This window comes from Rhynchophorus ferrugineus, unplaced genomic scaffold (assembly GCF_030347505.1).
Source record: "Rhynchophorus ferrugineus isolate W39M unplaced genomic scaffold, kcgeb_rfMv2 rfM3, whole genome shotgun sequence".
Taxonomy (NCBI): domain Eukaryota; kingdom Metazoa; phylum Arthropoda; class Insecta; order Coleoptera; family Curculionidae; genus Rhynchophorus; species Rhynchophorus ferrugineus.
In genome coordinates this window covers 69193643-69219005 of record NW_027472582.1, presented here as the reverse complement: position 1 = coordinate 69219005, position 25363 = coordinate 69193643, and the positions used below count along the sequence as shown (strand labels likewise).

Genomic DNA, 25363 nt, shown 5'->3' with positions numbered 1-25363 from the left:
TAAAACAGGAACTGAATGGAGACTGATCTACCCTAAAGGATTTAAAAATAATGTTTACTTTTGTTTCTGCTGTACATTTTATGTTGTTAACCATATCATTTTCCACGATTTATTTTATCAATTTAAAGTTAATTCATGGACAAAATTCCTCTCTCATCCTGGAAAAAACTGATCGTAACCCCATACTATCTGATGTCTAGACCCTAACCTAATTGTGAGTCAAAATACGGGTGTAATACTACTCTTTAATTTCTTGTTCTAATTCATAATTATAGTGGTACATTATATGTATGTCCCATCAAATTACTAGAAAAATTACATTGGAATGTATATTAATATATCGCAATTACATATACATCAAAAATAACAAATATAAAAGAGCAAAACAACATTCCAGACCCATTTCTGAAAATACTTCATATCTCTATAAAATAATAAAATCACGTGAATATTTTTGAAATATTATCGACAAACATTACAACCTCAGTTATAAAAAGATTTTTTTATTTAAACTATACTAAAAAATAAAATACCACTCTATTGTTAACTGGAAGCTAATTTATTTTGTCGAAATTTACTACCAAAAATATATTTCAAATATTTACATTGTAGCCAGACGCCAGATATTAAAATTGTCACATCCGAGGATATAAATAATAACTACTTAAATCACAAGGATATCACTTAAAAGTTATAATTAGGTTCAATACACCCTATAAACATATAATAAAAATATTGGTAAACAACCGATTAAAATATATCTACTACATTATTTTTAAATAAACTTTTGCCGTATCAGAGTTAAAAATACACTCCATGCAGTCTAAAATATCTACACGACTACCAAGATGACTAATGAAAAAAAATTGTAACATTATCTGTAGATTATTATTGACGTGTTACAAAGACATTATCAGAAATCTCGCTTAAATTATACCACGTATAAAAGTATGGAGATAGATGTGATTGCAAGTCACAAGTTGTTTCAAACAAATTATATTTAAATATCTTAGTATAATTAAAACAGGGTGTGACGTAAAGGTTTTTTCACCATAATTATGCGCCCAATTTGTTTGATTACTTTAAAATGCTGCTATAAGTGATTTATAAAGTATTATATACAAAAGATATTACAACACAATAATGCAATACATTGTTATTTCAAACGTTCTACTAGCTGTTTGAAGAAACTAAGAACAGATGATATCAGGATTTATTTTAAATAAGAGGGTGTAATCCACTGTATCAGTATAGTCTAATATCAGTAAACAGTATCACTGTAATTATGTTTAACCTTCATCACAGAATTTTCTACGAAGATCACTAGTTTTTAACTAATTTTCGAATATATATAATTAAAAAAAAATCTTGAAATGTAGAGATGCATTGCCCTACACAATATATAAAAACGAACCCATTTCTCTTAACAATTAGCTGACCCAGGAAACCGCAGTGTGATCTCCAGTCTTGGTTCATTTCTCTCACCAAAGAGATACCCACACCATCGCAAACTAGATTTCATTACATGTTCATCGCCTTATTATCACAGGAAATATAATCTCGATGAAAAGAATATTATACAAAATATTTGGTGAATGAGCCCTTTACGCAGCACAAGTATGGCTGTTTAGAGTTTCTGTTTTTTCTCCATTCACTGTTACCTAATCAGAACCCTCCTTCCTTAACCCTAATTAAATCACCCTATCGACCTTTAAGACCTTTAAGTCTCTTCCGCAATTGCTTAAAGAGTAAAATTAATTCATAGTATTCAGATAGCCTAATTCCATTTATGGACAAGGAAGTCAAAAACTAGTATTAGTATTAAACAAAAACATAATTTGCTAGTAAACAACACTAGAAAAGCTTTAATAAATAAGATATATGACTAAAATATGCCCATTAAAGCATAATTTTTATTATGATTTGTTATTATATTGTTATTATAATTAATTGTTAAAATATCTGACGTTTTCTTACCTGTAAATATGCCATAACTTATAACGATATGCCATATTGAACTGGCAAAACTGGAAAAGATCATTCCGGAACCCACACATAATACTCCAAAAATCGTAATAGTCCGAACACTAATTCCTCGCTTCATCATTGGTCCAACCAACAGTCCCGAGAAGTTCGTAACACAAACACTAACAGCCATCACTAACGTGATACCGGTGGCATGTCCTCCCGCCATGTCTTTCAGAGTCTCTCCGAAAATCAGCCCGAAAACTGAGAACAAAGCCTGGTTCACCATCTGGAATAAAAATTAACATTAGCACGTCAAACATTCCAACGTAAAAGAACCATCAATTTTTTTCATCATTCAAACTCATATTCTGTAAGTTATTCTTATTATTTAGCTGTCGTATAGACAGCATAATATTGTTGAAAAGGGTTTGAAAATTCAACGAAGTTTTTTAACGAGTTCAAAAAAAATTCACGAAATTAAATTAAGTCCTATATCACGTATGTTAAATGCAAGCCAAAGTAAAAGTAAAAGGAAAGATTGAGAAGGGTGTTATAAAAGTTTAAATTTAAAAATATGCCTAAAACTGTTAAACTTAGGTAAAAAATGTTAATATGAAGTCTCTGCTGAGCAAACAAAACAATGTAAAATATAAAACACAGACAAAAAGAAAGTATCCAGGCAAAAGCTAGAGGATGCAAAATACAGAATCACTAGGAAACCAATTAATATTATATAAAATGTGAGACACCAAGAGAGAATATAATAGGCCTGTAGCTCTAATATTAACTACAAAACCTAAAAGAATAGAACTACTACATCACAAGAAACATATACAAAGGAATAAAATAAAATTTCAGGGATATCTAGATAAAAACTCTGGTATCTCTATAAAATTACTAAGTGTGTAGAATGTAAGGATGAATAAGCAGAAGATAAAAGCAAAGGAGGATACAAAGGCGTAGAAAAAGAGGAGGAACAAGGTAAAATAACATGATAGCAAAAAATAAATAAAATATAAAATGTTTTCTAAGAAAAAGTTCGAAGTAAATTTCATGTAACATAAAAAATATAAGATAATAAAATAATCATCCATACATTCGTGATAAATATTCAGCATAAAAATCGTCATAAATATTCTAATACAAAATATAAAAATATATATGAATGTAGTCAAAAAAGGGATAATGCAAGAAAACAATGAACGATGAAAAGATGATTAAAAAATTAAACAACAGAAAACAAATCGAAGTAAGTATGTAAAAAATATAAACGATATTGAAATCTAAAGAAATTGTGTCAAAGAGTTGAATAGAAACTTCAAATAATCGCGAAAGCTTCTTTAGATACAGCAATAGGACATTTAGATTAATCACTTATTCAATATAAAGCCAAACCACGTCTTGAATGATGCATAACTGACAACTGACTGTATTATTATTTCTTCTTAAGTTCTTCTAACTAAAGTTTAATTCTTCTAGCCTGTTATGAATATTGATGAATCGTTATTCAATCTATGAAGATTGATTTATCAGTAAATCCAAGCCATCAAAACTAAGATTTATCTGCTCCTTGGATAAATGTGATACGATATTTAATGTCAAAATATAAAAAAACGTGGATTACTTTTTCACACTTTTAAGTATACATTATATTACATTAAATTTTAATTAATCAATAGATTAAAAAAGAAAATAAGTCTCGTTTGCTTATGATTGATAAAAAAGGGTTTAGAAATAAAGTATTAACCACCCCACTATTATTAGAAAATGAGGTAATTAACTTGTATACGAAACTACTTAAATTGTAATATAAATTCATTGTAACGTACCGCTCAAGAACAAACAAGACAAACTCCTTGAATGGACGTATGTACACAGCAATTAAAATAATCTTGAAGATGTTTGCCCAGAGGTCAACGCCAAAAAAATAGACTTGTTTACACAAGCTCTTATCACATCAATATTAAAATAGCGACACGATATCAGTCACGTTCTAACAACTCGTGATACACCGGATATCAAACTAAACTTTGCGAAAAATTTCTAGTATCACAGTGAAATTTAAAAATTTTAGAAGGTCTAGTTGTTCTTAAGTGATGGGACTTTGAATGAGGTTCGCTATATTTGATGATGAGTTAGCATGTTGTCTTGATATTTATGTTCAATAAACACAAAATTATCGTTGAAAAACTGACAACACAATAATTTCTATAAACTCAATTAATAATTTTAATAAATTTTGAGACTTCGTATTACTGATTATTTAAACAGGAATAATTTCCGAATTTAGAGTAAAAAATGCTCGAAAAATTCAGCATGAATTACATCATCTACCATCATCTATTATTAAAAAATATTTAACTTTAATTGATTGTTGATATCTCTCATTTAAAAATGTAACCAGATAGTTATTACAATAATACAAATAAAATAAACAATGACAAACCTCCATGAACATTTAAGAAATAATGTAAACTTATCATATACTATATTAACTCAAATATGCCAATCCTCACAAAACCAATAATAATTAGTTACGCTTATTCGAAATATCAAAAATTCTTTGGATCAAAATGGTAGCAGAAATAGTATTGGCCCCTATTGTAACTAAGAACAAGGAAAGCCTTGCTAACAAAGTTTTTCTACAGACTAACAAAAAGTGTTTGTTGCGAAAATATTATTGTTGCGAAAAATATCATAGTTTCGCAAATATAGGTAATTTGAAATTGGTGAAGAAAAGCAAATTAATTTCTCGAAGAAAATATACAAGAAAAATTAAATATCACATACTATTTTATCAGCAAAAAAATGAAATAAAATGTATCCATATTTAATATATTTATTGCATAATAAACAACGACATTACTTAACCTAACTCTATTTAAATGATATTAGTAATTAAAATGAGGCTTAGGCATTTCCAACACTGAGCTATTTATCAAAGTAACAGATAAAAATTTTGGAAATGTCACGTTTCTTTCATTATCGTATGTTATGTCGTCTCGTGTTCAATTTGTTAAAAGATCAAAACAAAATTAAAAACAGCAATGTCGTCAGCAACTATGATAAAACTAGTTAATATACTCTAACTCACACACAATTAAGAATAATAGATAAGCTTATCATAGGCGAGTACATTAAAAAAACTATATTTACTATTAATACATTATTAATAAAAGTACTTGACTAATTTTATTCGATGTTCACTTATTTTAAAGTCACTCAGTTTATCTCTTATACTCCTAAGGTAATATAAAATAAAAAATAAGAAATACTAAAACAATATTAGCAAACTTAAACTATAAGGACTAGTAGTAATTTTATAAAATGTTTTAATGTGAAACATATAAGCTATATTGCCTCAAAATAAGCCTGTCACCAGTTGCTGTCCACTCAGATAACGATAGTTTTGATTCCCTAGTAAAATGATTGATACATGTTTCATCCATTGTCACATATCTATGCTAAAATTCCGGTTTGTTACGTTTAAACATGGCTAAACACTGCTCAGAATCATTAACTCGTTCTTGTTTTTGGTCAACAGTGAGCAAACGCTAAATCCACTTTGAACAGAACTTTCTCCTGGTCAAACCCTCATGCAATATGAAACCAATACGTTTTTTAATACCTATACAATATCAGCTAACTCACGCAACTTCACTTTTTGATCATCCAAAACGATTTTGTGGATTTCTTTTATGATTTCTGATGTTACCACCTCATTTGGACGTCCTTTGTGTTCTGCACCATCGGTGTCTTTACGACCACGTTTGAAGTGAAAAAAAGTGAAATCAACATTTCCCCAGACAAAATTGAGCTAAAAAAGATCTGAACAATGAACAAATCATAGTTTCGACATTGTTGTGATAACAATCTGGTGAACTAGACTGTAGGCTAAACGGCTCAAAGATAAAATCATACGAGTAATCGTAAAAATGTAATTTGATATGTAGGATAATAATTCTCTAAATATTAAAGCAAGGTCTATTAAAAAAAAATTAAGACGCATAAAATAGGATTCATAATCAAGGCTACTAGTGAAACTAATGCATTGTTGATGCAACATACGATATTTAAAACATATTTAATCTAAGAAATTATTTAACACAACGGTTTTGATGAAAACACATAGTTTAACCACAAGATAATTGTTTCCTTTATATTCATAACTGATAAGAACGCTCAAGAGCATCGTGTTTATGTCAGCAGCTAACGTCATATTCCACGTGCTCGCTAAACAATAAAGAAATAAAATATCCCTGATTCTAAATTTTAAGGACTGTGGTACTGTGAGCAAGTGATGACTAATTAAAAACCAGGTATACAAAATTATAAATAAATAAGGAAAGAGCAGATAAGCTTATCGAATATTCTAATTAGTCATACGATCCAAGCTTTCTTAATATAGTAACCAAATTTTACAGCAAAAAAAGTAGCCAATAATCAATTATTGGCCGAGATTTTTGCATAAAAGCTGAAGAATAAACAGTAATATCGATTATCAAGTAGAAGAGAAACCCTGACGTAGAGTAGACACTAACATCTGATTTTACTAAATAATCAGAAATAAAATTAATTTAAATCAATTACAAGAATACGTGATAATCATCCGCGATATATCACCTTGAATTCTTCAACTAAACTATGACAATATACAAATTAAAAAGGAGAACCTGAAATGTTTAGAAATTACATTCAATTATATTATAGTATTATTTTCTATTAACTTCAACAATACTAGAACTGAAAATCTACAATATAGCCAAATAATAATGATAAAGTAATTATAACAAATACTACGTCTAAAGTTTTATTATTTTGTATATTTATGCCACATAAAGCAGATCAATCTGCAAAAAACTGGACGTCCCACAATTTTATCTCAATGATTCTAGTGCGGATTTCAATAGAAAAACTGAGTATAACCGCATGTATAAGTTGACAAGAAAGTAATTTCTGTTTTATGCAAACTGTGATTAAAATCTATTAATTGATCTTCTATTAATTGTAAGTATTTAAGGCCAATTAAGATGCTTAATAAATCACAAATAATAGTCATAAGATCATTAATAAATCTAAAAAAACAAAATATTGACAACAGATGAGTTTTTTACACACCAGCAATTGTACATCATGATTATAACCTTTTTAAGTAATTATAGACTAATATTATTTAAGATTTTGGGATGGTTAGTAAAAAAGAAGAAAGAAACATTGTCGTTACTACCATAGTGAATATCAAGGAAGAGAAACGTTATAATCAAAACTAAAATCATACCTATTTGAACATATCTTGTCAGCATTTCATAAATTTAAAGGTTAAAGTAACAAAGATGCAATAGTTTTTGATGAATTTTACGAATTCTTCTTTAAGATCTTGATAAAAATAAAGTTATTCAATTCCTCAAGTAATATACAATCAAAAAACCTATTTCACAAACGTATATTGCAATGATTTGGACATATTTACCCTAGGAGAATTGAGATCACAAATAGTGATATAAAAAGTAGGTAATTAAGATTTCTTAAATCGAGGTAATAACGAGGTTTGATGAAGAATATTCAAAATCATTAGACAGCCTCCTCAGCAGATTATTAATTAAAGATCTAGAATAGTTCATGAACTATATATTCCACCATCACAGTGTCAAGACTCACAGATCTTCCTTAGTATATGAAAAATTACAATATTCTCAAACAGCCCTGACATAGAATCATTTTAAGCAGTTTATATAAATTCAAGGTTGTCAAGAAACTAATACAATATTATCACACAAAGTTAAAAATAGATACATGAATATCAATTAAATTTTATATCGCACATCCAAGAAGCATCAAGTATTAAAACACCACTTCGATAGTAGACGAAAATAGAATTCTCAAAATAGTATATCCACTAGACAACAATGAGCTTGATTTATTTAAAAATACTAGTCAGATGTATATAACACACTGTTATTTAACACCGAAATTATTTTGTTGCCAACGAAATTTTAACAGCATAACCGTTAATATTCATTAAATCCTCAATACTGAATAAACCCGTAACAAGAACTAATCAAAAACCTAATTACTTACATTAATTAGAGCTGCACCTAAAACAACCATCCAACCCCAGCCCCCATCTGGTGGGGTATCGGTAAGGCTCGCCTTCTTGTCGACTTTCTGCGCCATATCGATGTACTATTTCACAGCAGATGAAAGTATAGGTAAACCTGAAACAAAACACGCCGTTAAAGCAACGCCACCCATACCTTATCTGACCTTTACATCAATCAGTTTATACTATAATCGTATTTAATTCCTTAAGGTCGATCAATACCTTTGTTAGTGGTGCTGATCTTGATAAAAACGCCTATAAACAAACATGCGTTCAGCCTGTAAATGTAACACGTTCAAGGAGTATGTTAATGCGAATGCTGCAGAAATAAAGGTGAAATTACAAGGTGCCATGAAGGATACATCGAACTGGTTGTAGGTTAAGTGATTATCTTGTTACTGATTACTTACAATGTATATATAACTACTTGATTGTTATCATACAATAAATTTTGTTTTAATAACATCGTCGTTCTTTCAATCCAATAATTTTTACGACATTCAGTAGTAGTACTTTCTTTTTCTGCTCTTAATTATTGATTCTGTTTGCCTTAGATCTTCAAACAATATTTTACTCATAATGCTTTGTATGATCCGTATTAAAATTGCCACGTTGTACATAACAGATATAAATTCCAGATTGACTTTTTCTTAATTATTCTTTTTCTATTGATAATTTTTTTATTATTACTCTTCGTGAGTCCACAATCTGCCCTATTGGCAATAAGTATTTCTTCTGTTTATATTATATATACATGGCATGTAGAAAATCACTTCATTAAGCAATCTTCTGTATAAAATATTATCTTAATTAATTAGTCTTATTCTAATGCTTATTCTAAACTCTACATATGTCCAGTAATCAGATCAGATGGTGTTAAACGTTTTAGTCTACGCACTTCACTATCACGTCGCATATTTAGCTGATTAGCGAGTACATTGGGATGCACTGACACTCTTTCGAAGTACTTCACACAAACACGTTGGATTACACTCGTTATAGGTTCTAGAGGAATATCGCGTTGTATCACTTTATTTGAAATATAGTACGGAGCATCAACAATGGCACGCAACACCTTATTTTGGAACCGTTGAATGATGGATATATTGGATTTGCTAGCGGTACCCCATAGTTGAATTCCATATGTCCAAATGGGCTTGAGTATAGACTCATACAGCAATACCTTGTTATCTAATGATAACTTGGATTTGCGCCCAATGAGCCAATACATTTGATATAATTTTAGTCCTAATTGTTTCCGTTTAGAGAGTATGTGCTTCTTCCAGGTTAGGCGTCGATCTAAATTCATACCAAGATATTTAACATGGTCTGCTTGGGGGAGTTGGCGATGATTGATATTTACTGGTGGACATGTTCTTCTACGCAGGGTAAACGTTATATGCGTGGATTTTGATTCATTGGCTTTAATGCGCCATGTCTTCAACCATAATTGTATTTGCTCCAGGTGGGTTTGTAGGTTTATTGATGCTGTGACTGGATCTTCATGGGATGCTAAGATTGCTGTATCGTCTGCATATGTTGCCACAGTAGTTATTTTTGTGGTGGGCAGATCAGCCGTATACAGAAGATACAGTACTGGACCCAGTACACTACCTTGCGGAACTCCTGAATATATGGGATGTAATTCGGTATGTTTATCGCCTTGATTTACAATAAAATGTCTGTCAGTGAGATACAATTTTAGTAGCTGATAGTCCGGATGAGGGAGAAGTTTCTTTAGTTTAACCTGCAAGCCCGTATGCCATACTTTGTCAAAAGCCTGAGATATGTCTAGGAAAGCAGCCGAACAATATCTTTTGGCATTTAGGTCAGCGTTTATTTGGTTTACAAGTCTATGCACTTGTTCTATAGTCCCATGCTTATTGCGAAAGCCAAACTGATGTTCTGGAATAATTTTTCTTTTTTCTATTATATAGTTTAGTTTTTTTATGTATAACTTCTCGAAAACTTTCGAGATTATTGGTAATAAACTTATAGGTCGGTAGGAGGTCACATCTTCTGGTATTTTTCCTGGTTTAAGTATCATTAATATTTTAGCTACTTTCCAGATACTAGGGAAGTAATTAATTCGTAGCATAGCATTAAATATATATGTTAATAGTTTTATAGCCTTTTCTGATAGTTCTTTTAAAATTTTGCCAGTAATTAAGTCATAACCAGGAGCTTTTTTAATATTAATCTCTCTCATTATTGTATGTTTAACTTTTTTGACCGTTAATTTCTCGTGCGGTAAATCCATTTGAAATGGCGAATCTAGAAAGCTAGTAATTTTATTTTCGTCATCTTTATGTAGCTGAGACTGGGAAGGTTTAAAAACATTTTTTAAGTGTTTTGAGAAAATGTCGGCCTTCTCTTTATTGCTTCTCGCCCAATTATTTTCGCTTGTTTTAATAGGTGGGTTATGCTGCTGGGATCTCCTAAGCTTTTTTGTTGCTTTCCACAACGAATAGTCTGTAGCCTCAGTTGATGTCAAGTTTTCTAGGTATTCTTGAATGCCTTGGTTCTGTTCGATTTGGATTAGATCTCTCAGCTCTTTTATGGCCCTATTAAATTTTCTTTTATTCTCTTCAGTCCTTTGCTGTTGCCAATTTCGTCGTAACTTTCTTTTTTCTGCTATCTTTTTCTGTATTGTACATGATATATGTGTATTTTTTCTTGGAAATGTTTCAATGTTGGGAGTCGCGGAATATGCTGCCTCCTGTATATTTTTTGTAAGATTTATTGCTGCTATTTCTATATCCATTTCAGTTTGTAACGGTAAGTTTAGAGAGATATTTTGGTCTAAGTTTTCTCTAAATGAGGGCCAGTTAGTTCTATTATTGCACAGAGAAGGGGGTTTATCTTTGATGGTAATTTTTGAAGAAATTGTTACTATTATTGGTGAATGATCAGAAGACAGGTCGAAACATGATTCTGCTTGACACTTTTTTGGATCAATATTTTTTGTAATACAGAAATCTATTGTATCTGGTTTTTTATTTCTGTCTGAAGGCCAATATGTTGGTTCACCAGTAGAGATATGTTGTAAGTTATCTATCCTTATGGCTTTGAGCAGTTCTCTACCTTTTGAGGTTATTATTCTTGAACCCCACATTAAATGTTTTGCATTATAATCTCCTCCTGCTATAAATCTATTACCTAGTGTACGGAAGAATTCTTGAAATTGTTCTGCCTTGTTGTTATGTTTGGGTGGGCAATAAATCGCAGAAATTGTTAATGGTCCATGGGCTTCCTCTATGGTTATACTGGTGGCTTGCAGGTAGTCTTTGCGGAATTTTTCTTTTTCGAAATGCTTTATATCATCTCGAATTATTATGGCTGTACCTCCATGTGCTTTATCATCAGGGTGATTTGTATGATAAAGCTTATATTTAGGAACTTTCATATAATTTTTGTCCGTAAAGTGTGTTTCGGAAACCATCATAACGTCAATATTTTGTTCAATTACGAACATTTTTAGTTCCCTGGCATGTTGTTGGAGCCCATTGGCATTCCAGACGGCGATTTTGTAGCTATTGGTTTCAGGCATTAGGCAAGTTTGCTTACGACGGTTGTGAGTAGACCAAGCATCGTACTCATTTGATCCATTAGTTTGGCCATCATATTTTCTAATCTTGAGATGTTGCTAGTTTCAGTAGGTTGAGATATTGTCTCTCGTTTTTGTGCTGAACCATTTTCAACTATTTGGGCATAAGTTATGTCTGGTTGACTTGTTCTGGTGGGTAGTGGTAAATTGGTAGTAGTGGATTGTTTTTGTTGATGCCTTTTTTCCCTTAAGGCAGGATAGAGTTTCTGCTGTAGTTGCTTGTGAACTGCGCAACCCTTGTAGTTCGCTGGATGATTTCCGTTACAGTTGACACATTTCACTTTTTCATCGCGAACTTTACGAGTACAATCTCCTGTCTTATGTTCTCCTGCACATTTTACGCATCTATATGATTTGCGACAGTAAGTCTTTGTGTGCCCGTGCGCTTGACACCTTGTGCATTGTGGTATAATTCTTTTTATATGTGGTGGTTCGCATTTAATAATATTATTTTCCAATTTGGTGATTTCATACACCGCCTTATTGTTTCCATTAGGTTTTATGTCTATATAAAACATAGGCAGAGGTTTTTTTGTCGTGTGATGTCGTATATTGTGAATATTTACGACCTCGTGGCCTTTTTCAGCTAGTGCTACCTTGATGGTGTTAAAGTCCGTCCCGTGATGTAATCCTTTTAGTACGAATTTAAATGTTCTCTCGGATTTTGGCCTGAATGTATGGTATTGGGTGTTTCTTTCATCTAATTCTTTTATAAGAACTTTAAAGTGATCCGCTTCGAACAATTGGATTTTAATTGTTTCATAGCTCACTGTTTTAATTGTATAGTTCGTAGTAATGGTTTTTAATAAATCATGGATGTTTTTTATTATTCCTACCTTATAGACTGTTATTGGTGGTGGTTTGGGAACAACTTTTTCAGGGCTTGGTTGTATGTTCTCTTCAATTTCTTCCGACAGGTTGCTAAAACTGTTTTTTGTCTCTATCGGTTTCTGCAACCAATAGTCACTGATTCTTGTTTGTTTCCTCGCGATTTCTTCTTCTGGACTTCTCAATCGTTTTTTGTTAACGACTGTAGTCCATTCTGATGGTGGAGTTTGCGTTATTGCTGTTTGTTCTAATCTTATATCAAAGTGTGCAGGTGATTTGGTTGAATCGCTATTGTTTGCCATTTTTTAATTTTTAATATTTTATTTAATTTACTTCCAGAGGATAAAAAAAATAAAATAAATACATTGTTTATTTCACGCACTTCATTTTTCACTTACGTTATTTTAGCACTAGTTTTTTTACTATAAATACTATAAATGAATTTCAAAAGGACTGTTGTAAAATAAGATGAAATTATTTTAAACACTAATAAAAATGAGATGCAGTCCTTTTGTCTGGTCACGTAAACACGTATTCACTACACTTTAGGTCCACTGAGAGACGGATAGCCGCATCTGTTATGCGTTTTTAACACTCAATTAAATAACCGTAATAAAATACTGGGTTTTTTTTAAAGAAAGGTATCTTTTATAGCTTGGACCGTAATGAAAATACGTCTTCACCCTACGAAGGTTGGAACTGAACTTCTATTGATAAGAAATCAAAGTTTGGAATTGGTTGGAATGGAACTATATATCGTTTTAATGTGTTTTTTATGATTACGTACTAATAAAAATCTGAAAATAATGTCAATTTGAGTAAAAAAGATTAATTGTCATTAAATATGCTGATAATATATACATAAAGTATGAAAAAAGTATCGCTTATTATATATATCTAGGTGATTATTGGTCAAGTTTGAATTGGTGTATTGGTATTGGTCATTTTAGTTTCACCACAGTCAAAGGATAGTTTTCTCTTCGCAATCCTTTTCATTATTAGCATTATTTTGAAACAAAGTATGATAAACTTAAGTTTAATCATCTTTTTCATCATTAGATATTACGAAAATTGCCAATTTAGTTTATAAAATCACCTTTTTTCAGCTTTTGTTCAAAAAAAGGTTGTGAGTTATTTGTCTGTCAATGATCTATTATAAATAATCAAATTCCTGACTTATCTAGGTTAGATTCTTTATTGAATGTATGCAACATAAATCACAAAAAATATTATAGTATTATAGTATAATGTATTGTATTATTAATTTTTTTAAATTACTTTTTCTTCTTAATTCTTTTTAAAAAACAAACCTTATCGAAAATGACAGATGAGCGATTTTTTTAAATAAATTACATCTTACACTGGATATGCTTAGCACAATCTTAATTTACAAATTAATGTATTACTGCTGTACTGTAGTACTTGCATTATAGTGTTATATATAGTTACAGAATCCCCAGAAACATCAATTCAGAGACGGTTCCCAGTTTAAAAAAAATTGCTACCGAGAGATCCTGATCATCGAGTATAGTAATACAATACTAAGTTTGTTTCGTGAAATTGAATATTTTTCGTCAGTGGCCACGCCAGTAAACAGAACAGTCGGTTTTGAGCAACACAAAATCCTCAATTAATTCATGAAACATCGCTGCCATGCATCCACTAAAAACAACTATATGGTGTGGTATATATCACTGGTCCCTATTTTTTTTAAATGAATGAGATGGTGTTGCAGTGACCATTACTGCTGAACGGTGGCAAGATATGATTCGAAATTTTCTTGTGCCTGAAATGGAAGAGCAAGGACTAAAGGACATGTAGTTTCAGCAAGTTGGAGCCACAGCTCACACAACTCGTTCACAATCCAATTATTGAATGTCTTTTTTCCACGAAGACTAATTTCGCGAAGTGGCGATTTAGCATAGCCAGCCAGATCTCCGGATTTAACAGCACCAAACTTTTTCTTATGGGGTTTTTTAAAATCAAAAGTTTATGTGAATAGAACCCAAACGATTCAACATCTTAAAGACAATATTCGTCACGAAATTGAAGAAATTCAGCCTCAGATGTTGCAGGATATCATGAAAAATGTCTTTAAAAGCGTCGAAAGTTGCATCGAGAATCTCGGTCACCATTTAGGCGATATAATTTTTCAGTCATAACGAAAAAAAAAGTAAAGACCAGATAAACTCCCTATGAAAACTATACTTACTTATCCTTTCTTTAAGTAAAGTTATAGGCAATCAAAATGATAGCGGGACTTTTTCCCCACGTTGTATTAATAATAAACTCCAGAGGCATCGTTTTTTCGTTGCGTAAAGAAAACATTATAGCATTAGAATTGCATTTTTGGGAACATGCAGGCGTAAGACAATCTTGCAGAATTATTGGAAGCTACGTAACAAGCAGTTTTAGTACAAATGAAACGAAATTAACTTACGAACCAATACAGATAGCTGTTGAAAGACAAGTTTTTCTCTTACAAACGACTGTTTTAAAGGCAAAAAGAAGTTATAAGACTTATTTCGAAATTCGAACCGTTCATTTATATTATTTAGAAATAGTTTTTAGACAACTGATTGTGGAATTCGAAATTCGAGTTGTGGCGATACTCCTTTTCGATTACTGATTAATGGAGAATATTTTAAAAATCAAAAGAGTAACTTGAACGAATAATTGATATTTGATCTTGAATCCCGAAACATAAAAGGCAACCCCTGTAATTAGAATCGACCTTCGTAACTTTCGTATAGGCAATCGCTTAGATTCAGACGACTGTTTATAGCAATACGAACCAGACAAAGGCCAATTATTCCACGGCAATTAATTTTTGATGCAGATCGATTGGTTCGATCGTCTCTCGCCAATATCTCCAATTTTCCCATTACCTCCGTTCCCGGTCAATAGCGGAGATAAGAGAGTGTGAACAACCCTCCATGTATGAGATCCGTCTATTAGTTACGATTAATCGGCGCTCTGTGTTCACAACAAACACAACAACGGGAAATGGCAAATAATTGGCAAATCAATCCGCCTAATTTTAGCTTCACTTACGGATGTATATGATCGACTGACAATGCTAATGTCATAATACAATGGTGTACGTTTAATAAGGCCACTCGGGATATTAGGATTGACAATTAATTATGCATTTGATGCATATATATATAGTCTATCCAAAGTTTTTTTGTACATACGTCATTAGGATGTGTAATGTATTGCCTGCCGAAATTTGTAAATTCCTTTTAGTATCAGACAATATTTTCCTTCTCATTGTATTCTAGTTAAAAGAGACACAATGCTGTCTGAGAACTTCGAACGTGTAACCGAACTAGCCTGTACGGTCAGACGGTTGTCAGACGTATGAAAAATTCTCCAAAACAATAGTGATAAGAGGTTATAAACCGGCAAACCTTATTTTAATACTTTGCTGGTTTTGATAAATTTAAAATAGCTGCTTATTATTACTCTGATTGAAAATTTCAAACCAGAACGAGATAATGGAGCCAGTAAAATTCATTAGAGAGGTAGGAATTTTTTAAATATTAATTTGCTGCAATTTTTATTGAAAATATTAGTATGAATATGAGTATATCATCACTGAAATAACTCAAAAATTTAAAAACATAATGTTGGATTCACCGAAAAGAAACCGTCCTCATACAAAGCGGGTGACGAATCAAGATCAGCTTGATGTTCGTACCATCATAGACTAAATATATGAAATGCATAAAAACAGTGAGTAGTTTTTCAATACAAACATAATTTAATACAATTATTTCAAAAGAAACTGTTCAAAGGAGTCTGAAAAGTATCGAAGAGGTTAAATCGAACTTCAGGATATCGCTTTTAAAAGATTAAAATTTTTAAAAGCATATAATGAAATGAAGGAAGACTTATTATTTCAATTTATGTATTTGAATGAGACATGGATATTTCACAATTGGACCAATACACCCAACGGTCACTCAAGACACGATGATAATAAAACTAGTGTTATAGCAACAAAAGTTGATGGAAAAAGGTAAACGTTGGAATAATAATTGATTAGGTTTTATTAGTCACAACGTTTATTCATAATTCATTGCAGATATATTGTACTTGGTGCTGGAAACAGGAATGGTTAATAACACCTTCGGTTTGGATGAACTCGATAAAACACATTGAAGGAGAAATTGATGTCAATTGATGAAAATTTTCTGAATATGATATGATTCAATGCTGCGAATTTCTAAGGAAGGGCGATGAGAATGGAAATAAGTAAAGGTGAGTATATAATTAATATATGATAACTGTAGGATATCTTATTGTAGAGTGAAAAAGATTTATGTGCATTGATATTTGTTTACAGAATGAACAAAGCGTAAAAAGTATATATGCCCTCTAATGAAAGTAAAATATATTACTTGGATATACAACTGTTAATTAGGTGGATTAGGCCTCCAAGGGATACAACTACAAACGCGCCTATAATTCTCCATACTCCATACACCTCCATACTCCATCTCATAGGTGGTATGGAAAAGAGAAATGTAAATATAATCAAACACAACCCTAACCTACAAACTATTATAACTGTGTACTTAATTGTAGTTTTTAGACCTTGGATAACATATGCTTTGGATTTACTATAATGTTAAAATAAATTGTATTTGATAACAGTATTTTTGTTTAAATATTTTATTTAGATTAGAATTTTGTTGTATGGCAAAACCAAACTGAACTAAAACTCAGAGTTAAAATAACTTTGAATAACATCTTAACTTTAAACAACATATTTCATTCGTAATGCCATCAATCAAATTCCTTCATAATGTTGAAAAAAATTATTATAAAAATTGAGTTATTATATAGAAATAAAATATGGTAGATTTTAGATATAATCGAAGTTTTCAGTACTCAAACAAATCATTTACTAAGATGGTTCGTTCTTCGTGGGTAATGAAGAAGTAAACACCAATTCTGATTTCTGATTTCCACGGTAAAACATTTTGATTAAAAATCTGCATATATCAGTTGATTTTCAGATCAATTTCAATTTTATGAAATATTTTATAATTTATGATTGCAGAAACAAAATAAGTAATTTCTTTTTTCAATATTCAATTAATTATATATATATATATATATATATATATATATATATATATATATATATATATATATATATATATATATATATATATATATATATATGAAATCCACCAAGAATGGCTCGAAAATATAAATAACAATAAAAATTAAATATCCAAATAGTTATCAAATAGTTATCAACATACTTACTGCAATATTGTACTTATATGTTAACAATATACACCACCAACTCTTTTATAGACAGTGTTTTTTTTTTAAATTTTTTCAAACCAGATAACCATGTATGTATTTTTTTAATGATGACGATACATAAGCAAATACGTCCCACGCAAACATCTGAAAAACTTTATGTATCTATTTTATTAATTTAACACAATCATTATGTACAATAAAGTGCGTATATTCGTCATCGGGTTAATCTACTAATTATTTAAACATCCACATTCATTAACACATGATAAATTATCGACAAACAAAGACAAGCCAAGCGAATTTTGATAGATTAAATTATCTGTTTTCAATATTGTGGCGCTCACATATCATTACGAACATTGCTAAAATTGGTTAATATTTGAATAGTTTACAATGAACGCGAAAACAAATCATCACTTTGTATAATTACGAGTTAATCACAATGTAATCATGAATATTACAGGTGCAAAATAAAATTTCAAAAATATTAACACATAAGTTATAAAATAATTTTCAGAAAAAATTGATCATCTTAATTTATTCACCTAAATACTACCTAATATCATAAAACTGCATAAAATAGAACAAAAGTATAATGTACATGTATTAATGTTAACATTTTTTGTACTATTGATCAATTCCTTATACTTTTCTTTTAACAGAATGTTCCAAAGAATAACTAAAAATGTTTTGTATAATTAAGTTTGAAACTCAGAATGTCTTTAAAAAAAACAAACTTTATTTCAAAAATAATAATGAAGAGGTTTACAACAATTGTTACAATACAATACAATGATTAAGATTACAATAAGCGAGACTTATTATGCTTAAACACGTACAGTACAAACGGATAGGCGAGACTGGAGTACTTAACAACAGTCTTTACAAATGGATAGGCGAGACTGGAGTACTTAACAACAGTCTTTACAAATGGATAGGCGAGACTGAAATCTAGGCATTCTGCCTTTACATTTATAGTAAAATTATGCTGTGTTAGCTATTCTTAAGTCTAAAGGTTAGTAAGTTGTTTGGGTGGACATAAATGACCATATAACTCCTCCCTCCTTAAGTATGAGAGAATGGGGTGGCATTCTCGAGTGGGTCTAGTTTTATGCTCATTTTTACATCGTCCTTTTTAATATATTTAAAGTACATATATATTCCTAAAGTTACAAATACAATACATATAATAATTATAGTTAAAATTGAAATTCCTTCTCCTACATTAAAAGAATGGAGAGGATGAATTGATAGGGAATCAACAGCTTTTATATCATTATGCAAAGTTTCTAAATTTATTGATTTTAATTTAACAGGTTTATTTTGTTGGAATAAACCAGTATTGATTTTTATGGATGGCAATTTAAGCCGTAGATTAATTACATTGATTTTTTTGAGATTCGTAATGTTCATTTTTAACATTAACCTTACATGTTTTTGGGAAAATAATTGAAGGTTCTTTGACTATTTCAATAGAATTTTGTTTCGGGCAAAATAATGATATTCTTTCTTCAAGTGCTGGTATAATTATGATGGAGTTATCTTGCAGTTGTCTTACGCTAGTTTGATTATATAATATGGGTATCATGGGACAATGATCGAATTCAGCATTAATAGTTTGGACTATACATTTTTCATCTTTATTCAAGTTAAATTTTGAGCATAATATTATTTCTTCGATTTTAATGCAATTTTCTGGGGTATTAAAATAATCATTCTTATTTAATAAAAGGAAAGGATTTTTAATAGATACAATATGATTTTGAATCGGTATAGCAAAAAGGTGGTATAATGTATATGGTATGTCCGAGATTAACGGGATCGCAACATGAAATATGATTAAACTATTTTTTTATTAGAACGTCAGCGTGTGCTGTTTCATAATATTTGATTATGTTATCGAATGGGATTCGCGCCTTGGGATTTATCTGTAAGATAATTTTATTTAGGTCTGTGATTTTTATTATGCTGTGATGTAGGGTACCGGTCTCAGCAAAGTTGATTGCGGTTTGTATATTGTTACATAATTCTGATATGATACGCAAATTACTTTCTATATTGTCCATTGTTAGGATAAAGTGTGTAGTAAGCGTTGTCATTGACATCGTTACAGAAAGATTACCCATCATAGTATATTATCTTGATTTGTCTTAGGTTTCTATGTTGTATTGTTCCTACATGTAACTTATAAAGAAGAGGATTGTTTATAGGGATTTTATCTGGAAATGATTGGTTAATTAACTCTTTTAACGTCTTTTGGATGTCGTTGATTAGTAAACTTAGTTTTGATAAATTTTGGATTGAGATTTTTCGTGGGTAGCCTATGGGGAGTTTGAATTAATTGTTCTGTGCCTTCTGGTATTTCGGGGTCGTTTTCTCGATTTTTATTTAATTTAGCTAAAGTGGTTGCTTTTCTTGCATTTAATTTAGAGTGTATATGTTCGTTCAGTTCTTTGAAGATATTAGATAGATCAAATATGTAATCTGTCTGCATTTGATTTAGACTTCTATTGAAATTTAATTGGTAATTTAAATTTCCTTTAATTATTTGAAACGGTGTGTAGTCATGCGATGAATGTATACTATTGTTATAGTTTAAGAGGGCAATGTCTACTAGTTCTTGGATTGTTTTAGAACGATGCTCGTCCTTTAATGCAACTAAGCTTTCTTTTAATGTGGAATGAAATCGTTCAATTGGTGAGTTTGAATTCGGGTTATAGGGAGTAGTAAAGTGAATTTCTATCTGGTAAAGTTTACATAATTCTTGTAGGAGGTTATTTTTGAAAGAAGTGCCATTGTCGGTGGTAATAATATTTGGAGTGCCATGTTGAGAAAAGAATTTGATTAGATTTTGACATATCTCTATCGAGTTGTCATTTAGAGGAAAAGCAGAGGCAAATTTGGAAAAGTTATCTATAATCGTTAGGAATTTTTGAGATGATATGGTATATATATCCATGTATATATGTTCAAAGGGTTTAGAACCGATAGGTGTAGGTTTGTAAATTACTTTGTACGGATGTCTTTCATATTTACTCTTCTGGCATGTTTCACATGTTTTTATATAGTCTATTACATCTCGTTCTAAGCTTGGCCAATAATATGTTTGCTTTATATTTTTTATATTTTCTGTAATACCTCTGTGAGATGTCTTTGTCTTGTGGTATTTTTCGATAATTTCCTTCTGTTTATCAGGGTTGGTTACATCTTCTAATAGAGTGTTTGATATAGTTAATTTGTAAGCATTGTTTTTAAAAGTTTCTGCGAATACTCGAAGAATGAGTGGTTCTAATTCCTTAAATGGGAAGTGTAGACAATATGTATCTGGAGGTAGATAACTGATGATTAAATTTTGAATTTCTTCCGTAGTGGGGTTTTCATTTACAAATATAAATGTTCTTTTCTTTTCGTTAAACAAGTTTTGTTTTACCACGTATGGTTTAATTTTATTTGTCCATTTAAAAACGATTTGGTTTTTGAAAGTGTTGATGCTTTTATTCACATACGGAGCACCAAGTATAGGATTTTCCAAAGAGGTGTGTATCGTATCGGATTCTGAAATATTATCTTGAGCGTTTTCAGGGATATTTGATTCATTGGAGTTTTGCGATTTCTCTTGAATATTTGATTTACTGTAGGGTGGTCTAATTTGTATGTCTGAAATGATCTTGATCTTAGGCTTATCTTTTATCGATATCATTGGTTCTTCCAAATTACATACAAGTATGTCAATGCTTATATTTTTAAATATGTATTCTATCATAGATTTTACTTTTTTCCAATCTAGATGGTCAAGGCCACATCCTAATCTTGGGATGGCTAATTTTTGAATGTGATTTTCTTTTATATGTTCGCTCATAAGGACTAATGTTTTCCATAGAAGTTCGTACGTTGGTTTGTCTTCCGATTTTCGTTTTGTAATTAGATAATATATGTTACGGGATTCTTTTTGATCTGGCCATATAAGTATTTCTCCTTCTTTGGCCTTTTTCTCTAATAGTTCCTTCTGATTTTTATATTTGTGCTTAAATATGCACGCTATTCCTTTATTCATTCGAAGGTCAGCTGCAACACAGTGCGCTAATGAGTAATCTGTTGATTGTTCGAAGAGATTTCCTTTAATTTCTCGAATTTTTTCTGAATATTCTATATTCATCCAGTTTTTGTTCCAAATTTCATATTCACTATTATTATTGTTTATCTTTTTTGGTTTCTCAAAGACTGGTATTTGTTCTTGCGTTTCGAAAAAGTGTTTTACTCGATCAAGCCATAGGTATTGATCTTCAGTATTTACATCTGGTCTATCACTTATTTCTGAGATATGAGTTAAAGGAGGTTTGGGTATTTCTACAGGATGTATTTCAATTGAATGTTTAAGAGGAGGACGGGAAAGAGCGTCAGCGTTTAGATTTTGCTTTCCTTTTTTATAATGTATGGTAAAGTCGAATTCTTGGAGTTTCAATCTCCATCGTACTAATTTTGAGTTGGGTTCTTTAATAGAAAATAGCCATTGAAGAGGTTTGTGATCAGTTACTATTGAGAATTTTCTACCGAAAAGATAAGGGCGGAAGTATTTGGTTGCCCAAACTATGGCTAATAGTTCTTTCTCTATAGTGGAGTAATTGCATTCTGTTGTGCTTAAGGTTCGACTAGCGTATGCAATAGGTAAATCGTTTCCAATTGTGCCTTGAGATAATACAGCACCGATAGCAAAGTTCGAAGCATCTGTTGTTAAGATAAAGGGTTTTTGAAAATCTGGGTGTTGAAGAATAGGATCATTCATAAGGATATTTTTACATGTTTCGAATGCTTCTATAAAAGCTCTATCGTGATTAACTTTGGAGTTTTTCTTTAAACATTGTGTGAGAGGTTTTGTGATTTTTGCAAAGTTCTTAATAAATTTTCGATAGTATCCTATTAATCCGAGGAAAGATTTTATTTCTTTAGGAGTTTTCGGGATTTCAAAATTTTTTATTGCGGATACCTTTTTAGGATTTGGTTTAATTCCTTCTGGAGTAATTACATGTCCAAGAAATTCTACTGATTTCTTTAAAAATTCAGATTTGTCTAACTGTATTTTTAGATTATAGGAGGTTAAGCGATCGAAGACTTTTCTTAAAGATTCCAAATGTTCTTGTAGGGAAGTTGAGAAGATAATTATGTCATCCATGTATACTAAACATATTTTTCCTTGTAGACCACGTAATACGTTATCCATTGTACGCTGGAAAGTAGCGGGTGCGTTTTTTAGACCAAATGGCATTCGTAAATATTCGTAGTGACCATGTTCTACGTTAAAAGCAGTTTTTTGAATTGATTCTGGATCCATTTCGATTTGGTGAAAACCGCTAGCAAGATCTAAAGTTGTAAAATATTGTGCTCGTCCTAACTTATCGAGAATGTCGGAAATGTTCGGGATGGGGTATCGATCGTCGATGGTCTTTTCGTTAAGTTTTCTGTAATCAATTACTAAGCGCCATTTTCTTTGTCCTGATGCGTCTAGTTTTTTAGGCACTATCCATACGGGAGAACTCCAAGGTGAGCTCGATGGTTGTATGATTTTATTTTCAAGCATTTCTGCGATTTGTCTTTCTATTTCATTCTTATGGACATAGGGATATCTGTATGTCTTGGCATGCACTGGAATTTCATCAGTGGTTTTAATCTTGTGTTTCACTTCATTCGTGAATGTCAGTTTATCTCCAGTTTTATGTAAAACGTGACGGTACTTTTGTAATAATTTGAATAGACTGTTTTGTTCTTCGTGGTTTAAATGAGAATGTCTAATTAGTTCCTTTAAATTTAATTTGTCGCTAATTTCGTTTGATTTATAATAATTATTATTAGTTCCAATATCAAAGTTATAAATGTCGAAGTTATTTTCGTTAAATGGACTCATTTGGGGATGTTCTGTTATCGAGTACCTAATTGTTTGATGTTTATTAGTTGGATTTTTAATATCCACGCAGAAAGAGTTATTTTTAATTGTTACGATAGTAGGTTGAATTGTTAGTTGGTCAGTTTTATATTCATGGATATACCAAGAAGATTCTTCAGGAAGATCGGTGAACAATCTTGTGTTTTTTATTGTATTAGGAGGAATTTCTACAATGAATGTACTGAAGTCTTCGCGAAAATAGAATGGTATTCTGAGATAGTCATTATATAATAGGTTTTGTTCTAGATTAATATTTAGGTTTAATCTTTTGAGGTCTTTGATTCCTAATATTCCATCAAAGTAATCATGGAAAGAATATAATACGAAATTTACTGATTGGGATATTCCTAAACTAAGAAATAGAGGAATTCTGGCTTTTGAAAATGCTTTTTGACTGCCTGTACAAGTGTGGAGTGTTGTTATATGAGGTTTGATTGTTTCTGGGAAATAATGTTCGGCTATAGAAGGTCTAAGCAGAGAGGCATGAGAACCTGTGTCAATTAATAGTTTTAAATCTAAATTTGGGATATAGATATAAGGAAGTTGGTTGACTTGAAAAGTATTTAATTGGAGACATGATTTTCCGAAGCTTGTGAACAAAAATTTTCGTTATCTTCTAATTCGGGGGGAAAGTTTACGTAGTAATTTTGTTCTTCTTCATTTGGATATAAAAATTCTGGATTTTGGTCATCATAAGGGAAAGGATAATCATTAGGTGGATCATTCATTTCAGAGTCGTTTGATTCTGAGGATGACTCTGGTAAGTTTCTTTCGACGTGAGTTAATTCTTCTATCTTAAATCTTTGTTGACCTGGAGGGTATTGATTTTTGAAATGATTTTGATTTGTATTGAAATGTTGTGGTTTGTTTCGATATTGATGTTGAACGTTTGATTGTTGTGGTTGTCGTGGAGTTATACTAACGCCTGACATGGGTTTTGGATATTGACTTTTAACGTGAGGAGTTTGAGTTTTTTGGAAGTTTTTGCCAAATGTTGCATAGGCTGGGGGAAAGTATGTTTTAACCTGTTGTGGTCTAATAGGTATTGGTTGACTAGGGAATTGATTTTTTGGATATGTTGTGATATTTTGTTTAAGGAACAAGTTACGTTTTAAATTAATGTTTTGACTTTTTGACTCAAAATTCTGTGTAAAATTATTCTTAAATCTGTCTTGACTTGATAATATTTCATAATTAGTAATAATATCAATCGCGGAATCTAAATTTTGCGGATTTTGTACGATCAATAAAGTTCTTAATTCGTTCGATATATTAGCAAGTAAATTTTGTGTAGCTGTTAATTCGTTTTGTTTGATTAAGATGTTTCGTGCTTCTAAGTTTTGCACTTCTGTACAAATCTTAGTATTAATTTGAGTATTAATGGATTTCAATCTTTGAATATAATCTAAGCATGGTTCGTTTTTGTTTCTCACCAAGAAGATGAGCTGTTGTTGTAAGTTACATCTAGTGATTGGGTCACTGAATTTTTGTTGAAGAGCAATTTTAATTTGATCCCAAGAAATTAAATCGGGACGTGTAAGTATGAAATCTTCAGCTTCACCAATTATTTTTGATTTGATTGCTAACAGCACATATTCTTGTTGGGATTGATCATTTGTATAATATCGAGCATAAA

At 30.9% G+C, this 25363-nt stretch overlaps 1 protein-coding gene across 7 annotated transcripts in view; it reads right to left on the bottom strand.

Moving 5' to 3' along the window:
- The window catches only part of LOC143193379 (monocarboxylate transporter 12), a 60643-nt gene that overhangs the window by 12411 nt on the left and 22869 nt on the right, over positions 1 to 25363 (bottom strand). For all 7 annotated transcript variants that reach the window (XR_013005002.1, XR_013005001.1, XR_013005000.1 and 4 more), the window contains exons 2-3: positions 8047 to 8183; positions 1978 to 2254 (exon numbers count right to left, since the gene is read on the bottom strand). Coding sequence is in view for 2 of the 7 variants with exons in the window: in XM_076399560.1 (XP_076255675.1) it covers positions 1978 to 2254; positions 8047 to 8142 (373 nt within the window). In the remaining 5 variants the exon portion in view is untranslated. The remainder of the gene's footprint in view (positions 1 to 1977; positions 2255 to 8046; positions 8184 to 25363) is intronic.